Source organism: Suncus etruscus, chromosome 8, assembly GCF_024139225.1.
Source record: "Suncus etruscus isolate mSunEtr1 chromosome 8, mSunEtr1.pri.cur, whole genome shotgun sequence".
Taxonomy (NCBI): Eukaryota; Metazoa; Chordata; class Mammalia; order Eulipotyphla; family Soricidae; genus Suncus; species Suncus etruscus.
This window is the reverse complement of record NC_064855.1, coordinates 2,089,137-2,105,210: the sequence shown is the minus strand read 5'-3', so window position 1 is coordinate 2,105,210 and position 16,074 is coordinate 2,089,137. Positions and strand designations below refer to the sequence as shown.

The window sequence follows — 16,074 nt, the reverse complement described above, 5'->3', positions numbered from 1 at the left end:
TCACCCCTTTCTTGCCTCTCTGCCACGTAGCAACTGCCTCTTCAGAGCCCCCTTCACTTCTTTGTTCCTGAGCGTATAGATCAGGGGGTTCAGGAGTGGAGTGACGATGTTGTAGAAGAGGGTGAGGAACTTGCCTTGGTACTGGGATGAGGTGTTTCCAGGCTGCATGTACATGTAGATGATGTTTCCATAGAAAAGAGAGACCACTGTGAGGTGGGAGCCACAGGTGTTGAAGACTTTCTGCAAGCCTGATCCTGATCGAAGTTGCAACACGGCCCTCACGATGTAGCCATAGGAGATGAGGATGAAAATCAGGGGTATCAGCACGATGATCACCGCCATGACAAACTCAGTTCCCTCAACAGCTGCTGTGCTGACACATGCTATGCGGATGAGAGCTGGTAATTCACACAAATAATGATTTATTCTGTAGTGTCCACAGCGGGGTAGGCGAAGGGTCACTGGGGACATGTGCATGGAGTTGGCCACCCCTAGGCCCCAAGCCACGGACACCAAGCCCAGGCAGAGCCGTGGGTTCATGATCACCATGTAGTGCAGGGGTTTGCACACTGCCACAAAGCGGTCATAGGCCATGACTGCCAGCAGTAGGCATTCCACTCCACCCAAGCCCAGGAAGAGGAAGAGCTGGATGGCACAGCCTATGTAGCTGATGGTCTTGTCATGTCCATGGAGATTATAGAGCAGCTGCGGGATGGAGCTGGTGGTGAAACAGAGATCCAGGAAGGACAGGTGGGTGAGGAAGAAGTACATGGGCGTCTGGAGATGTGGGTCCAGCCGGGACACCAGGATAATGGTGGTGTTGCCCACAAGGGTCAGAAGATAAGCAACCAAGATGACCACAAAGAGGATCCTCTCCAGATGGGGGTGATCAGAAAACCCCAACAGGATGAAACGTTCCTGGGTGCTGTCATTGGTTCCATCCATCCCTGCACCTGATGATGAATTTCAACACTGATCATGTCACAGGTGGTGTAAGGAACAGCCGAGTGGGGCAGGTGGTTATCTGTGTCTTTTCAGTGTGTCCTCATTCACCTAGCAATAGTAACAAAGAGCTCATTTTCCTCCCCAATGCAGAAGTGATTTTACAAACAGTGACAGCATATGAATGTGATCAGTCAAATACCAAACCAATTTAAATATCTATTTATCCGCACCTGATTTTCTCCTAAATATCATTAGAGTCAATGAAAGAGGAATCAAATCTGATATTTTGTAATTATGTGCTATTTTGTCAGAGATAGAATATGTATATTCTTTAAAATATAAATTTTATCCACAATGCAGTACAAACTCTTTTTAAGGCTTACCTCTAAAAATGAGATGACGTTTATGGAAGACTTTCATGTGATTTCTTCAGAATTAAATAATAATCAATATTCAAGACTTTGCATGTATTAAGAATTCATATACATTAAAGCATTTATTTTATTTCCATACAAACTTTTCTATTCTGAGCCTCTTTGTATATCTTCACTTTATTTCATCTTAAAAATCTTTTGCATCATCATCATGATGAACACTTTAGAGAGAGAAATGAACAAACTGCAGGGGAATTAAATGAGGGCAAATATATAAAGTTAGGAGGGAAAGCACTTAGGTAATTTTAAAGTTGCATAGTACCACAGAGATTTACATGGCATGTTTTTGTGGTTCACATTTGTAATTTCTAGGAAATGGAGAGAAGTGAGAACAAGATGAATTGAGTGGACAGTGTAAAGGAACAGGCATTTGCATCAGGCTCAATCTTGAATTCAGCCTCCTCTTAAAGATGCTCTCAGGCTGGGAGTGGGGAAAATGGCTACTTCATGCAGCTGCTCCAGACTGTTGGGAACAAGACATATTAGTTGTATTCTGACTCTTGCTGTTCTGTGTTTTCCAGAACTAACTCTTAGGAACATTTGTGCTGGCCAGTGTGTCTCTTTACCCTAAGAGTAGCACTGGTCATGATGTGTCTGTGGATACTGTATTGGCACATCCATCCTTCTCTCTGTCTTGAACCCTGTCCTTCTCAGAGGGAGAAAGTGTGCTCATGCTCAGTTTCTTTGCATCATCCTATGTACCTTTCTCTCCACCCCAAGCCCCCATATGGCTTAGCATTTCAGATCCTAACCTCAGAGAGCAGGCCTAGGACTCATGTTTCCAAACCCACAGTCTACTCACAGTGCCACTCTGGAGCTGCTAGGTGTTGATCCCAGCAGGACAGAGTAGATGCAGACAGCTGGGGAGTGCATGGGACCCTGGATGGGGCCTGGGCTCACTCTGGTGCTGCACACTGGCATGGATCACATAGTAGGGTAGAAGAGTGTGTTGGCTTCTGTGGTCTGTTGTTCTCTGCTCATGGGTCCCTATTTGAAGGGAGGAACCGTGGCAATGACAGCCTGGAGACAGGAAAGGGACTCTGCGGTTGGGTCCATAACTGGCCCAGATCTGATGCAATTTCTGACCCACAGGGACCATTAGTACCCATCAAGGTGCTCTAGGCATGAGTCATCTCAGTCCCCAATTCCAAAGTCCAGGCAGAAAATGAAGACCATTGGAATTTTTCATAAGAGAAAATTTAAATTAGGGTAGATTCATTGTTCAGCAAAAGTAGTTGCTCTGGCTCTTTTCTCTGTCTTGCCTCCAAGATTTATATCCTGATATACGCTGATTTATCATTATCCCTATCCCCATTTTCTTTCTTCTATACTATATACTACTATAAATAGATAAATGTATTTTGAACCACGTTTGGTGCACAAATGAGCCTGTTTTTGAGCAACACCTGGCAGTGCTCAGGATTACTCCTTTCTCTGTGCTCAGAAATTACTCCTCATAGACTTGGGGGACCATATAGGATGCTGAGGATGGAACTTGAGTCAGCCACATTCAAGACAAATACCCTATCTGCTGTGCTATCACTCCAGCCCCACAAATGAGCCTTTTATTATATTACTTTTTAATAGTATAAATACATTTTTAGTATCTAAACAATAATCAAGTTGTTCTTGGAAGTATAAAAGTCATATTCATGCTATTGACTAATGGAAAGTTTAGTACACTTAATAGAGTGATATATTTCTTTTATCACAGTGTTTATTTGAATTTATAGGCATCTATTGATCAGTATTTTAATTTCAAAAATAATAGAAATGAGTGTCATATAGTTTGATTCATTGAATATGTGTAAAACTTAAAAGAATATCTTATAAATATAGTGTCTTCATTTTGGCTTAACTTTTTTAAGAAAATCAAAATTGATCAATGACTGCAGTTTGAATACACACAAAAAAGTAAATTTAGAGAAATTTGGGGGAATGTGAGGTGATTGGTTAAGGAATTTATCAAAATGACTATTTGTCCTTTTGAGTTAATAACAGAATCAGGAATAGTGAATATTTTATAGAAGTGACAGCATAGCTCTTGTGGATTTGTGGAATATATATATGATTATATACATTTAAAGATTTTTTTATCAGCAGACCTTAAGATAGGTCCTCAAGAAGCAATGCAGGTACTTTTTCCCTGAGCTCATTCTATCATTTAGCATCATTTGGATAAATTATTTCTTTTTTAAAAGTTTTAATTTAATTCATTGTGATTTTAATGTCATTTATACTTGAGATTTATATATACAATGTTTTAGGATCAGTTCCACCACCAGTGTCATCAATATTCTGGGAATCCATCCCATTCCATCATCCCCTGCCCCAGCCTGTTCTCATAAAAAAAGGCACTTTTTTAAGTTTGGGTCTCATGATTTCACTGTTTTTGACTCTTTGGCTTGAATATTTAGTTCTGCCCTTTCTTAGCACCACCAATGCACCTGCAACCCCGTAGTCCCTTTCCCCCATCATTTCATTTGAGTATTATTTCTCCTCTTCCACTCAAGACCTCTTCATCTCCTCACTATACTCTGGGATCTAGAGTGGTTTCAGCAACCCCCATTTTAGCCATTGCATTTCTCCTCGAAGTGGTATTCTAAGTACCACTTGTAATCTATAGAATCTCATATTTATTTCTTCTTCTGGTTTACTTGAAAGATACAGTTTTAATCTGCAGACCCTTATCTTTCTTTTACTATTCTGTAGAGTTTTCATGAACTAGAGGAATTCTCCACAGGGCCTAGAACTACACAGACACCTTCATGAAGAGGTCAGTGCTGAAGTGCATATGTGCTTAATAAATATCTCAATTTCTAATTTATTTATTGTTTCTACCCTTGTACTTATACATATCCATACTAACTTGCTATGTCACACAGTCTTTCTGTTTTGTAAGCTATTTCACTTCTTGACTTTGATCTCCAACTTGTGAGACTCAAGGGCTCATGGCTCAGTTCACCTGAAAAAACACTTGAGGTGGGTGGGGAAAATGATCAGATTTTGTATTTGCTGTATCACACAGTTTTTTACTAAACTTTAAACAATTTGGCTACAGAGGCAGGGCTGCACCTGGAAGACTCCATATGCCAGTTCTTCTGTGTCTCTTCAGCTGGTATGTTGGGGGATCTGGGCAGGACAGCTAGCCATAGGCCCCCTTGGCTGACCACTTAGTCCAGGTGACTAAGATCCCCCCACCCCAGACTGGATTCCATTCAATATTTCTCTTCTTACTATTATTCATCTTCAAAAGCGCGCGTGTAGACATATATAATTATTAACAACACCCAAAAAGGATTTCCCTTGATTTTCTGGTTAATATTCAAATAGGTCTCTAAAATCAGTGTATATGTAGACGTGACTTCCTATACAGTGGTCCTCTATGACTGCCAAGCTGACCATAAACAATTCATCTATACAATGTATATAACTCCTCTGATATATTTCCCCTCCTCCACACAGAGCCCCTTCTACTCCCTCATATCCCAATTCGGATTCGTTATCTTCCCCTTAATTAACCCTCTTTACCCTCAGTTCTTTAATTTGTTGGGCACAAGACCTACCTCCTTCTCCAACAGATTCTGCCCTTTGTATTTTCTTTAACAGCTATAACTCTTTCTAAATATTCTTTTACCGTGACGATTCTATCCACTGTTTATCTTGTCTTCTCTTTGTGAGCTGTTCAATAAGGAATTTTGGTGGAAGAGTCCCTCAGTTTAATGCTTATGATTGAACCATGTCATGGGGATTGTTGGACTTGTTCTTATGGCCCCCATATGAGCCGACAACACCACGTGGCATTGTTCCTTGTTTGCATAGGCACATTAAAATGGGAAAATACTATATATGCAAATAAGTTCTTATCTAATAGAGATTGGAACACACAAATCTTGTAGTGCAATGGGACCTTACACCCTGAACATTGATATAATGACCTGGCACAGGCCTCAGAAGAATGGGCATCCTCCATTCACCCCTGAACCAGGGAAGGTATCTACGAAACATCCAAGGTTTTTTTTATAACAACACCTGGAAGCAATCCTCTACCAGGAAGACACTACCACTGCTCTGACATTGATCTGCTCAAAAGAGACTTCCCTTAACACTAAGAAGACTTGACAACAACAACAACCTGCTTACAGGACAGGGATCTCTGCATTGCCCTTTAATTGTGAGGTGAAACAAGAGGACGCTCTGCACCATCCTGACTGCAATATAGGATATGCAAATTCCAGGATCTTTAATACAGAAACATGATACCAACAACAGAGACTGTGTAAAAAATAAAAGTGTATTGGCACTACAGACAATGACCTGGATTGGACAAACTAGTTTGCCTGGAGCCTAGAGTTGGGCTTATGCCAGGAAACTTCAAGGGTAGGGTCTCCTTGTATTTAGGCCAAAGCTTTTCCGTTCCATGTCCCTCATATTTTGGTGGGCGTATGCAAATAATAATTGCCACTCTAACACCGTTTTTACTGTGCTCCTTTGACTCTAATCCTTAAGAGAAACAAACCATTTAAACTTTTGAGGTTAACTTAAACTAATATGCATGTGCATGAAAATGTAAAAAAGACTTTGCCTTCAATGTTTAAGGAGTTACATAAGTGTTATGGCTTTAGATTACTTTGTATGCTACTAAGAAATATTATGTACTACAATCTGAGGACTTGAGGGACAAAGCAACTATACATAGGTTCTGTTTTATTTTTCTTAATGTTCTCTGGCTGAAAGTTCAAAGTTAATATATCAGCAATAGGACTACTGAGAATTCTGTTTATGGGTGATTGTTCTTCCACTGTAACTTTACCTTGTCCTCTTTCTTTGCATCTTTGTTCTCATAATTAAAAAAAAAAAACAGTTTGGGGGCCCAGAGAGATAGCACAGCGGCATTTGCCTTGCAAGCAGCCGATCCAGGACCAAAAGTGGTTGGTTCGAATCCCGGTGTCCCATATGGTTTCCTGTGCCTGCCAGGAGCTATTTCTGAGCAGACAGCCAGGAGGAACCCCTGAGCATCGCCGGGTGTGGCCCAAAAACAAAAAAACAAAACAAAACAAAAACAGTTTGGGAGAATAAATACCTTAGATAATAGAACTCAGTGTAAAGATCTGATATTTTCTTTCTTTTCTTTTCCTTTTTTAATAATAATTCCGCATCAAATTATTAGGAAACTGATGTGTAAGCTGGGACATGTCATAGTAGGGATGTGATAGGCAGCAGTAAACTTAGCCAGACTTCGGGGAGGAGTGTCTGAGTGTGGAGGCTCATAGAGTCTGAGGAGTGGGGAGAGACAGCACCACCATATTGGCAGACTCTTTCTGCTCCCCTGTTCCTCCCTTCTGAGAGTAGCAGGTACACCTGTTAGGATCAGGAGAGGGGCTGCTGTCATAGGGGCTTCTTCAGTATGGGGACAGCTCTGCAGCTTTTCCTACCTCCTCAGACATCAACAGAAGCTGGATGGGTAGGGCCAGCAGAAGTCCAGGCATCTGTGTGGTAGAGCATAGGTTCAAAGGGTCAGAGAGGTAAGAGTCTGGCAGGGGACAGAGGTGACAGAGCTGTCAGCCGGACCAATGGCAAAGCATAAACAGTGAGTGACCCCCATGTTTGGTTCTGGTAAAGCCCAACAGAGAGATGCTGAGTGCACCTCCAAGAATCAAACGTCTCACTCAGGAAAGCCACACAGATGATGCTGTAGATTGTCCTCTTCCTTTCTCCCCTTCAGATGTCTGATAGTTGGAAGTCGTGTGTATTGGGATCTCAGGGAGAGCAAATCACAGTGGGTCCTACTTGCCAACCTGTTCTTCCCAGCATCAGCATCAGTTCCCCTTGAGTTCTTCCTTCTGCCAGTAACACATCCGTGGTTGGCCACTTAGCTCTACTTTCCTGGGGCATCTGAGGCAGCCAGCAGCAACATTAAGAATATTAAAATCATAGGCCACACACCAGAAAATTAAAACTTAGCAACTAAACACAATCAGCTTTTAAATGATAGCAGTAATTTAAAAGTTTACAAAGTAGCCAAATGGACAAGGAAAGATATCTTGCCAGAAACCTGAAATTTCAAGGTAAAGTTGGATCTTTAAATAACAACTTTTCATATCGTAATATTAAATATTTGATGGTATATTACCCAGTAGAGCATTCAAAACTGCCATTATGAAAAAATGTAGATAAAACAAAACCCGGAAAATCAGAAATATAATCAATGATCTGGAGAATGAGATTGAAGATATGAATAGAAAAGAGCAAATACTAGTGCCTGAATAGCTCAGCAAATGACATCTGTTGTAGAAAGTTCTAGGAGTATAATAGATCTAATTGAGGAATAAATCAGTGAACTCAGCAATAGCAAACAAAATGTGACTCAAGTGGATGTAAAACAAAAATGAAATTAAAAATGAAGAAATGCATTACAAACAAAAACCACATAAGAATTGTGGGTAGAGCAGAAGGTGAAGGAAGAATAGAGACTTGTGCTCAATACAGTCATCAAGAATTTCCCTAAATGAGGGTAGTACCCAAATGTCTAAGTCCATAAAGCTAACAAAGGATCTTGTTTTACTCTATGTGTAAAGTGCATTATACTCTAAAATAATTAGACCCATGTTTATAAATTGTTCATTGATACATTTGAAACTGTATATGTATATATACATATGTTGAGACAGCTAACAAGTCTCAGTGAATTATTGATCATTAAAAATATGCACAACCGAACCCAGGCCTGCCATATGCAAGACGTGTGTTATCCATTGTACTATCTCTAAGGCTTTGGAAAAGTATAATTTAACAAAATAGTGGATATAAGCTTAATTATTTCCCAGGCATCTTAAGGTTAATATACAAAGGAAACAGAGTTTGAGAGTTTGAAAAAGTGTGTTTGCGCATATTGTATGTGTGAGTTGTTTGATGTCTTAAAACGAATAAAGGACTGAGTCAAAGGACTAGAGGCCAGGATTCTGAATGATTCGATAGTAAAATATATATCAAAATTGAAAGAAAAAATTGGCATCAACAACAGTTTTCTGTAGAAATCAATAGTATCAGATTCCAATAATTGAATTTTAGACTTCAACTTTCCTTTCCAGAATTAAGAAGATTTGACAAGTGGTTAAATATAGTCATGGGCATCATACATATAAAATGTTCCAGAAGAGACTATAAATCTAAACAAAAGTAATGAACAAGAATGAAAGCAGGAAAAAGTAAATAAAAGCAGAGAGAAGAGGAAATTGAGGCCAGGGGAAAATGGTAGGTAAGAAGAGAGGAGAGAAGAGAGGAGAGGAGAAAAGAAAAGAGAGAAGACAAGAAAAAGGAAAGGAGGGAATAAGAGAGGAGGGGAGGAGAGAAGAAAGGGGAGAAGAGGAAAAAAGGAGGGCAAAAGAGTGGAAGGGAAGAGAGGAGAGGAGGGGAGAAGGGGATAAGAGGAAAGGAGACAACAAAGGAAAGGAGGGGGAGAAGAGAAAAGAAGAGAGATAGGGAGAAGAGAGGAGGAAGAGAAGGAGAGAAGAGGGAGAAAGAAGAGGGAAAAAAGAGAATATAACAGAGGAGGAAAGAAGGGAAGGAAAGGAGAGAGGAGGAGAGGACGCAGAAGGAGATAGATGCATAGATGTGATGCTGTGAAGAATGTGGACTTTTCTGAACCATCTCACATGGCTGACCCAGAGGGAAAGGCCATTGAAAGGGACAGGGAACGGCTGTCAATAAAAGTCACTCTGTTGAGAGGCTCATGGGCAGAGTGTGGAGCTGTGAGCAGAGGCTGTTTCTGAAACACTGTGCGCCTTGTCTCTTACATGCAGATGTCCTCTGGGGGACACTCTGGGCTTGCTTGGCCTGGTGAGGCTCAGCTCCCACTTTCCCTGCCCTTCTGGACCCTCTGCCCAGCCTCTCACCCCAGGGACAGAACTTCAGGGACGTTCTTCCTGCACATGAGCTGAGCCAGCAACAGTCTCTGACACAGGTGTCTTAGCCTGGGCCTCAGCCTCTGCCAGAGGGGGCAGGCTGATGGGACTGCTGTCGCAGATGAAGAAGTAGGGCCGCAGAAGGCCCGAGAAGAGCTGGTTGAACGTGTAGATGTAAGCCCCAGTGGTGACGTTGTAGAAGGAGATTTCGCCTGCTTCATAGTCCAGGAAGATCCCAACACGACGTGGCCGCTCCAGGAGCACCAGGGGCACCGCTGGGGAGGCCAGCACCATGTACTCGTTCCCTTTCAGCAGCCACATGGCCCAGACTCCGTGCTCAGGAGAGGGGGTGGTCTCCCCCTTTCTGGGCACTGAGTCCTGACAGACGCCGAGTCCCCACTCTGCCCGCTCGCCCACCACCACCTCCCAGTAGTGACGCCCTGAAGAGAAGCTCTGCAGGCCCAGCACGCAGGGCCAGGTGTCGAAGCGCTCAGGGTTGGCAGGGACGTCCCTCCAGAGCTCCCCGTCCTGCACACGGCGCAGGTCGGCTGTCAGCAGGAGGCTTGGATGGGCCGTGACGGGGTCCAACTTGACATCAACTGTGGAGAGAAATGGAAGGACAAAGGTGTGAGCATGGAAGACACTGGGAGCTGAGCAGGATTAGAAGTGGGGTTCCTTTGACCCATAGCTCCAGAGAAGGCCAGCCTTGCACTGCTGCTCCTCAGAGCCTTTCTTGCTTTAGCACATCTCTGCTGTCTTACATGGGGTTGGGTGTTATTACTTCACTGATATGTCTTCCTTGGTGCCATAAGACAGGGTGGTCACTCCTTAAGTCCCTCTCTTTCAAAGCTCTTGGGACCATGGGACTGTCTGTAGCTCCCAAGGGAGGGCCAACTGGCATGTTTAAAATAAGTCCCATGGTCCCAATTATTTTAAACATGCCAGTTGGCCCTCCCTTGGGAGCTACACTGTGTCCTGGACAAACTCAGTCATATGGATCCACGACTATGAAGCCTCAGCATGGCCAGACCAGGCCAGGAACTGCAAAGTGGACATGTGGACCTGCCTTCCAGTTCACTCCTGTGGCCAGTGACCAGTGTCATAACCCAACAGAGCTGATCCAGCTTCCTACAGGGACATGAGCACAGGACAGTGATGGCTTTCTCATTTCTCTTTTCCCAAGCCACAAGAAGGGACTGAGGGTACCCATGCCTCCCTGAGAGATGTGGTGGACATGGAAGCTACCACCCCTGGAACAAACCAGCTCCCTATGCTCCACATCAAACTGAACAGGTCTTAACTGTCAGCTCTGGATCCTCCTGTCCTGTACTCGGACGCCAAGCCCAGCCCTGGCCAGGACTTCGTTGAGGCACCACCCACCTTGAAACTTCTTCAGCATTTCCTGCATGCCAGGGATACGACACATGGTCTTCACCTCCATGGCGATGTTCTCCGGCTCTAGTCGGGTAATACTGTGACTTCTGACAACAGAATAGACTGGTCTCATCAGAATGGCAAGTGGAGGTGCAGCGACAACGGGCCACTCTCCCTGCTCCCACACAGATCCACCTACCGGGTCAGGACTCCCTGTGCTCCCTGGAAGGAAGAGAAAGGCTGAGCGGGCCCCATGCACTGCCTCACAGCTGGGCCCCTGTGACTACAGAGCTTGACAGCTAAGGTCAAAGGGGACATGACACTTTCTATTTAGTAAAGGATAGAACCAAGCTGGTTTTACTCAACAGTTTCCAGTGGCAGCATAAGTGGCATCAGGCCACCCTCAGTTTTCCTATAATTCTCCCGAGAGGAATGGCACAAACTCTGCTCTGAACTCTGATTCACCTGGAATCTGGGAAGCACCTCACAGGGGAGATAGAATTAATGTGAGGCTGGGCCTCCCCTTTTTTTTTGGTTTTTGGATCACACCTGGTGGCACTCGGGTTACTCCTGGCTCTGTACTCAGAAATCACTCCTGGCTGGCTCAGGGAAGCATATGGGATGCCAGGAATCAAACCACGGTCCATCCTGGGTCAGCAAGGCAAATGCCCTACTGCTGTGCTATGCAGAGTTCATTTGAAGACTGAAAGGCCACTTGCACTTTGCGTGTAAGAAAGTCCCAAGCTCCAAGAGTATGTGGGTTCCAGAGTGGGTTCATCCCCGGGCAGCTGGCACCCAGCAGTGCTCATTGGCAGAATGCAGGGTGGAACTGTCTCTCCTCCCTTCAGAATCAGTCCCTGTTGGTGCCACTGGGCAGAGCCCTGTGGCAGGAGAGGATTGGTCCTGTTTTACTTCACTGGCAGTCTTGGCTTCACCACAGCTGGTCAGTGGAGGTCGGTAGGTCAGAGCAAGATAAGACCTTTCAGAATCTCTCCACCCATGTGGGGGTCAGAGTGAGTTCAGTTTCTTGGAAATCTCCCCCACTGTGGGCCTGAGTCCAATAGCCTCAGTTTCTCCCAGCACTGATAGTTTCTCAGTGCAATCACTTTTTCCACAAGAAGCAAAGGCCTGAATGAACAACCCTATGCTGTGTGGAATTCAGAAAATAGGTCCTTCCGAACCATCTTCAATTTGCAACAGGAGTCTACCGAGGTCCCAGGGGTCACATCCCCATGACACTGCTCTCCAGACACCCAGGGCCTCACACTTTTCCAAGGAAAGACTAAAAACAAATGTTTCCTGGAACTTGTCTGGCTCCCAAATGAGATGGTGGCAAGGCTGCCTGAGCCCATAATAGGATGAGCATCCCGGCCTCACTGATAGGCAGGTTCCTGGGGACAGGATGAGAGTGACATTGCTGAGACAGGGTTTCGGACCCTTTCTCACTCCCATTCCTTCAGGACAGGGCCTCACCTCCAGCAAGCCCAGGGCAGGGCGCTGGCTCTGCTCCTCCAGCTCCTGGACCAGCTCTCGCAGCGCCCGGCCCCGCTGGCTCAGGTGGCCCTTGCTGTCCCTCAGGCGGCTGAGCGTGGCTCTCTCCTCTTCCTCCAGCCGCCGCAGCTGCAGCTGCTCCTCCTGGGCCAGGAAGCCGCGATACTTCTCAAACTCCAGCCTGAAGCGCTGTCTCTGTGTCTCCACTTTCTCCTAGGGATGGAGATGTCAGCTCTTGGGAGGTGTGCCAGTGTTACCAAGTCCCATGCCCACTGCCAGTGCCAGAGTCATTGCTCCCAGCTGCAGCTGCCCATTGCCTCCTGATGCCCTGCGGTCATGTGCTCACTGACCTTCCAGATGATGATTTTCTTGCCCAGGGTGGTCTCCTGAGCCAAGGTCTCCTGCATATCTTTCTTGACCACTTCCAAGGCCACTTGCAGCTTTGCCTGTTTGGGAGGTTGGGGACACATACCTGATTCAATACCTGTTCTGGACTGGCTGCATCTGAGGGGTTGGTGGTTTGGCAGAACCATCCTAAAAACATCCAGTTTCCTTCTGGATGAAAGGAATGGCCAAGAAAAACATGAAAAAAATGTTCCACATCTTTAAACATAAGGGAGATGCAAAACAAAACAACAATGAGGTACCACCTCATGCTACAGAGACTGGCACACATCACAAAGAACAAGAGCTATCAGTGCTGGCGGGGATGTGGGGAGAAAGGAACTCTTATTCACTGCTGGTGGAATGCCGTCTAGTTCAGCCTTTATGGAAAACAACATGGAGATTCCTCAAAAAAATGGAAATTGAGCTCCCATAGGATCCAGCTATACCACTCCTAGGGATATACCCCCAGGAACACAAAAATAGAATTCAAAAGTCCCTTCCTCACATCTATATTCATTGCAACATTATTTACAATAGCCAGAATCCAGAAACAACCCACATGCCCACCAACATATGAATGGCTAAAGAAACTGTGGTATATACACACAATGGAATACTATGCAGCTGTCAGAAAAAACGAAGTCATGAAATTTTCCTATTATGGATGCATATGGAAACTATTATACTGAGTGAAATAAGTCAGAAAGGGAAAGAAAGACACAAAACAGTCTCACTCATCTATGGGACTTAAGAAAAATAAAAAACATTATTATAATAACACCCAGAGACAATAAAGATGAGGGCTGAAAGGATCAGCCACAATATGAAGCTTACCACAAAGAGTGGTGAGTGCAGTTAGAAAAATAACTACACCAACAACTATCATGGCAATGGTAGTGAGTGAGAGAAGTAGAATGCCTGTCTCAAATATAGGCAAGGGGTGGGGGTGGAGGGAGATGGGGCTATTGGTGATGAGAATATTGCACTGGTGAAGATGGGTATTCTTTTTTATAACTGAAACCCAACTACAAACATGTTTGTAATCAAGGTGCCTAAATAAAGATATCATTAAAATATATATAATAAATATATAATAATATATAATGATAAATCTTATATATAAATATATAAATGTACATATGAATGTATATAATTTATATATAAATGTACATTTATATGTTTTATGTAATAACATATAATATTACATAAAACATATGAGTCATTAGATTCTTTAGACAGCAACAACTATCATGACAATGGTAGTGAGTGAGAGAAATAGAATGCCCATCTCGAATACAGGCAGGGGGTGGGAGAGAAGAGAGAGATGGGGGGCATTGGTGGTGGTGGGGATGTTGACCTGGAGAAGGGGGATGGTTTTTTTTTTTAAATGAATCATTAGATTCTTTAGAAGCAACAACTATCATGACAATGGTAGTGAGAGAAGTAGAACACCTGTGCCAAATACAGGCAGGGGATAGGAGAGGAGGGAGATGGGGGGCATTGGTGGGGGTGGTTGTTGTTTTTTTTTTTAATAACTAAAACTCAACTACAAACATGTTTGTAATCATGGTGCTTCAATAAAGATAATATTTTTTTAAAAAGTAGGGGGTATCGGCGTTTGCCTTGCAAGCAGCCGATCTAGGACCAAAGGTGGTTGGTTCGAATCCCGGTGTCCCATATGGTCCCCTCTGCCTGCCAGGAGCTGTTTCTGAGCAGACAGCCAGGAGTAGCCCCTGAGCACTGCCGGGAGTGACCCAAAAAAACAAAAACAAAAACAAAAAAACAAAAAGTAGGGGGTATCATCCCTATCACATTATCTCCTCCAGCAACCCCCCAAAATATGGATATATGAGTACAATTATTAAAAATGACATTAAATATTATAAAATAGTTTAAAAAGATGTTTACCGTGTGCAAAGTCCCCCCACAGCCCCGAGGAACCGTGCACCCGGTCCCCCAGCACCCCCACTCCTCCCGGCTCCCTGCCCACCTTCCCTCACCTGGTGCCCCCGGGCTGCCTCCTGCAGAGGCGCCGTGCGGTGGTCGCGGTGCTCGGGCTCCGTGTCGCACACCCAGCATAGGGCCGCCTGGTCGTCGTGGCAGAAGCGGCTGAGCTCCTCTCCGTGGCGGCCACAGCGCTGGGCCCCCGGGGACCCCGCACCCAGGGCCAGCTGCTTCACCCTCTCCACCAGCCCTGCCAGCTGCCGGTTGGGCCTGAAGCCAGCCCGCGTGAAGGGTGCCCGGCACTGGGGGCAGGAGAAGCGGCCTCCGGGGGTCCCCTCTGTCCTCTCGCAGAACTCAGAGATGCAGCGCAGGCAGAAGCTGTGGCCACAGTCCACGCTCACCGGCTCCTGCAGGAAATCCAGACACACCGGGCACCTCGCCTCCTCTCGCAGGCGCTCCCCTGGTGCCCACGAGGCCATGGGTGGGAGGCCCCGGGCAGGGCTGGGGTGGATGGACCCCCACTCTGGTCTCCCAGGAGATGCAACTCCTCGGGTCCTGGCTCTGCACCCCTGGAGAGTTAGGGAGCTCCCTCTTTTAGGGAACCCCAGAGGGCCCTTTTAAGTTCTGGCACCCCATTCTAGGCTTTTTGGAGCTGTCTCACATCCTCGCCAGACTTGGCTTTTTCAGCTAGTCCTTGCCACTTTGGCTCCTGATCAAGGATGGGCAGTGCTGGCAGTGTGGCAGGGGAGATAATGAGTGGCAGATAGTGAGGGCTTGGCTAAGGGGAGCAGGGCGGAGTTTGGGGGACACTGTGTGTGACCTGAGGGGCTGTCAGCTTCCAGGAACTGCCTGGGCCAGAGTCACTGGCCTGCAGTGGGCACAGTAGAGGCCCAGGGTGCTGGGTGATTGATGGTGGGGTGTTAGGTCACCAAGAGGACAGTGTCAGCAAGATGGAATGCATCCAGGCCCAGGGTCTTATTGGTGTTGGGTATAGAGTAGTGATGGGCCTGTGACCCATCCCCACCTTTCACCACTCAGTGTCCTTTAACCCCTGGACACTGGGAGGGAAGTGGGCTCCTCCCAGTGTGGCCTGCTGACTGGGGGACCCCAGAATGAGGGTGGGTGTTCACAGGCCTGGTTTCATGTTCCCACATGGGATCCACCTTCATGTGGGGCCTGAGGTGGGCCGGTGGCAGCAGATAAGGACATGATGGCAGTCAGGACAGATGACTCAGGTCCCTCAGCATAGGAAGTGGCAGAATGCAGAACCTGATTTGGAACCTGAGATAGGTGGCCATGTGGGTGCAGGGGTGAGCTGAGGGGCCGAGCAAGTGAGGAAGCTGGATGACGGTGGGATTGGAAGTCACGTGAGAGCAGACAAGTGTTCCTTGACCGGTGATCCCTGTGGTGTTGGGTGTGCGGTGATGACAAGGCAAGGCTGCTAGGCTGGAGTGGCCAGCACCCCTCTCAGGCCATCTACTGGACCATGGAGATGAAAATTAGTGACCTCTGAACTGTATCCGACTGCTGCATTGCTCTGGTCGCAGTTACTGAGGTGCCCTGAACCTGGAGAGACCTCTTGTGGGCAGTGGCTG

General features: G+C 45.7%; 2 protein-coding genes across 2 annotated transcripts; both read right to left on the bottom strand.

Annotated features, from left to right (window-relative positions):
- On the bottom strand, nucleotides 1-945 carry LOC126015518 (olfactory receptor 2W3-like). Its single transcript, XM_049778055.1, has one exon. The coding sequence runs from the start codon at nucleotides 943-945 to the stop codon at nucleotides 1-3; it is 945 nt and encodes a 314-aa protein (XP_049634012.1).
- Nucleotides 946-9,289: 8,344 nt separating this feature from the next.
- On the bottom strand, nucleotides 9,290-14,958 carry TRIM58 (tripartite motif containing 58). Its single transcript, XM_049779005.1, has 6 exons — nucleotides 14,536-14,958; nucleotides 12,499-12,594; nucleotides 12,131-12,361; nucleotides 10,857-10,879; nucleotides 10,664-10,764; nucleotides 9,290-9,882 (listed from the first exon to the last, which is right to left on the bottom strand). The coding sequence occupies exons 1-6, from the start codon at nucleotides 14,956-14,958 to the stop codon at nucleotides 9,290-9,292; spliced, it is 1,467 nt and encodes a 488-aa protein (XP_049634962.1).
- Nucleotides 14,959-16,074: the final 1,116 nt, after the last annotated feature.